We start from the raw sequence: 3,453 nt of genomic DNA on the forward strand, positions 1-3,453 counted from the left end.
AAAAAAAAAAAAAAAAAAAGTTTGAACTGTATGATTAGAACTGCAGCAGTACTGTGCGGCAGAGGCTGGGCAGAAGTAAAGGCTATGAGCCCCTCAGAAATCCTCCATGGCCTGCACAGAGGTGGGCACAAGAGACCAGGGCTCATGGTGATGGAGACTGGCGGGAAAGGCTTCCACGGGAGGAGCGTCCCTGTGGGGATGGCTTTGTCAGGAACCATGGTTTCCATTCTGTTGCCTTCTGTTTTCAGTACTTTAATACATAGCCTTAAAAAATGAGCACAATACCACTAAACATTTTTCAGACTTCATTTCTCGGTTAATCACCCCCATATTTCACAGCAGTGGCATGAATTTATGGAGAATAAGTACTATCAGTTTCGGGTCAAGTCAAGGTGACCCAATTCTAAGGCAGCAAATAACTGCCTTTGCGAAGTTACAGGGACAAGAATTCTCTTGGCCTCGCAACTATGGATTACATTTCAAATGAAAAGTCCACGCACAAGCTTTGGGAGACGTGGGAAATGGGGTAACATCAGCTATCAATAAAATCAAATTAAATCCTAGAAAATTAGTACCGTCCAGTCTAACGAGCCCAGTCTGCACTGAGGGGCACCAAGATATAGTCCCATTTATTTGTCCATAGAACTTCCATTTTAATGATGGCAGCTTCCAGCACTGTATGATATATAATAATAACGGAGGATTCACCATGTACCAAGGACTAGGCTGAGATTTCATGTGGATTATTTGATATAATCTTCATATCACCCTCACGGGAAAGTTATCATATTTTCCCCTTTTACAGATGAGGAAATGGAGGCTTAAAAGGAATTAATCTGCATGACTGTTAATGGAGGCGGGATTCAAAAGATTCCGAGAAGTCTTCCTCTTGAAAACGGTGCAGTTGATGGGGCTGGGGAGTGCTGTCCGGGAACCACTTAACTGCCTGCTATTTATACGCAACTTGCTAACAGTTTTCCATACATTAGATCAGGGGTTGATAAACTATAGCCTGGGGGCCAAATGCAGCCTACTGCCTGGGTAAACAGGACCAAGCCCATATCTCTACATATCATCTCTGGCTGCTTTCTCAGAGACAGAGCCTGTTTGGCCCACAGAACAGAAAATATTTACTAGATGACCCTTTACAGAAAAAGTCTCCTAACCCCTGTGTTAGATCATTGAATCTTACTACTAGTAGCTCTATGAAAAAGGGATTATCCCAATTTTAGAGATGAAGAAACTTAGGTTCACAGAAGTTAAGTTCCTTGTTCTAGAACAGTGTTTCTCTGACCTCTAAATTGTAAAGATTGTACTTCATTTCATAAAAGAAAAGACATTTTAATACCCAAGAATGATGGTTCTAATTATCAACAGTCCTTTAAGTGGAATAAATTTAATTTTATGAAAAACTTTTTTTTTTCTTTCATTTTGCAAAGGATGGGAGAGAACACAGTAATGGGCCAGCATGAGTTCAAGAACTGGCAGTTGTGGGTCATTTACTTAAGAACTTTAGCTAGTAAGAACCAGAGGATATTCAGGCCTACCTGACTCCAAAGCAGATGACACTTTTGTATCTGTTGGGACTACCCATCTACCTTTGACCCATGCATTCCTTCTGTCATTCAATAACTATTCATTGAGAATCTACTATGTGCCATGTATGTACCATGCTCATACCAAGGACATGAGGAATCATTTTTCTCCATGTAGTTCTCACCATCTCTCTCCCCTTTGGCTGTTTTGATTAAGACTAAACACTCAACTCCATCACAGCTCAGTTAACCATTTTCTTCTTATGACAGTTTGACCCGTTTGTCATTGGGGAAAATGATCCAAATGAAAATACCACAACACAATGACCTTACAGACATTTTTTTTTAGTGTAAGTAATGACTCTACAGGCTCTTAGGACAGGTAGAAATTAAATGACTTTATCAAGCCACCGAGACTGTCCAGTCTGAGTAAAATAGTTTGAACGTACGTCAATAGTTTGACCTTTCGTTTCGGGGTCTTTCTATGAGGGATCAGGTCACAGACTATAAGGAAAAGCCTCACCTTCCATTGATAGCTACCACCATCTCTTTAATACCACATTGCTAGAAACTGTTCTATTACAGTGAACTATCACAAGTAGAGCAGTCAAGCTATTTAAAAATATAAGCAAAAGTTAATTACGTAAAGGCATGTTAAATTAACATTCATACTCTTGAAGAAATGAGAACATTCAAATTATTGCATTATATATAACTATGTAATAGCCTACATTTAAATATTTCTGATCCTGAATTATTCCTCTATTTTTTTTTTATTACGTTGATAAGATGAGAAGCACAAGGGAAGTTCCAATTACTCCACTGATCTTAGGCTGAATATTTTTAAATGATTAAGTGAAACTTACTGTGTATTCTGGTCCCAGATGTTCATTTGGACAAGAGGGAAAAGAAAAAAGAGAGAAAAGGATGATTTAGACCACACTTATATGCAATATAAAACCACAGAACTAATAAATATTGCTGAATTATAATTATTAAAATTGTGGTAAAGGAACCTTCCGAGGATTAAACCTTCATAAATACTAAGTGTCTCCATGTTTGCTCTCAAAACTCTTGTACATACTTCTGTGGTTGGGTAGATAAGGAGTGTAAGATAAGATTCAATTAGCCTATAGGTTTGTGGCTAATTAAAAACCGAAGAGTTGGCCTTAGAAAAGCAGAATTAAAGACTAATAATTCCAGCAGAGCATTTCATTAACCACAAAGGAAATCTTTTAAGTGGAAAAGCAGCTTTTAAAACCAATAAGACCCTGTTAGGATGACATTCAAATGGGATCTTGAATTTTCATGTGTTCGAGGGCAGGAACCAAACCTTCTAAATTTTTGGCCACAGTGTCTAGTTCAGTACCAACACTGAGTGCTATTATCACTCCACTACAAGTGAGGAAGAAAGTGATTTTCATATTATCCTATTGCAAAGGAAGTGGTTTGGAGCAGAGAGACCGAACAGAACCTTTTATATAAATTATAGTCAGGTTTTGTTTTGTGTGTGTTTGGGGGGGCATTTGCAAAGCAAACAAGTCAAAATAAACAACTTGTTTATGAACAAACCCCAACTCAACATTATTTGGGGATTACTGAGAAAAGAGGGAGAAATAAGGATCATGAACTCTCTAGAAATGTCACTAAAAAGAGTTTCCCTTTTCTTCTGCATATGTTATTTACTACAATCACTTTAAGAAGGAAGATGGAATAGTTTAGCTTAAGCCCCCCAACCCCCTGCTAGGAAGAGTGCTGACCTAAAAGTATGGAGGCAAAGGGTCAGGGAGATATCACAGCGTTCCCACCAGTCCCTGCTTGGATAATCCACCCTCAGTCAGTGAAATCTGAATCCTCCTATGTCCTTGCATGGATACATGCAACATACTGGGTGTACAAGGACTTACCTGTAATCGTG

General features: G+C 38.7%; 1 protein-coding gene across 1 annotated transcript in view; it reads right to left on the reverse strand.

Annotated features, from left to right (window-relative positions):
* Window positions 1-3,453, reverse strand: part of PITPNC1 (phosphatidylinositol transfer protein cytoplasmic 1) — a 136,766-nt gene that overhangs the window by 110,385 nt on the left and 22,928 nt on the right. Inside the window, exons 3-4 of the mRNA XM_007456806.1 lie at window positions 3,433-3,453; window positions 2,888-2,892 (exon numbers count right to left, since the gene is read on the reverse strand). The exon at window positions 3,433-3,453 is cut by the window's right edge and continues 71 nt beyond it. Coding sequence (XP_007456868.1) covers window positions 2,888-2,892; window positions 3,433-3,453 — 26 coding nt within the window. The remainder of the gene's footprint in view (window positions 1-2,887; window positions 2,893-3,432) is intronic.

The sequence above is a fragment of the Lipotes vexillifer genome, unplaced genomic scaffold, assembly GCF_000442215.2.
Source record: "Lipotes vexillifer unplaced genomic scaffold, Lipotes_vexillifer_v1.1 scaffold299, whole genome shotgun sequence".
NCBI classification, from domain to species: Eukaryota; Metazoa; Chordata; class Mammalia; order Artiodactyla; family Lipotidae; genus Lipotes; species Lipotes vexillifer.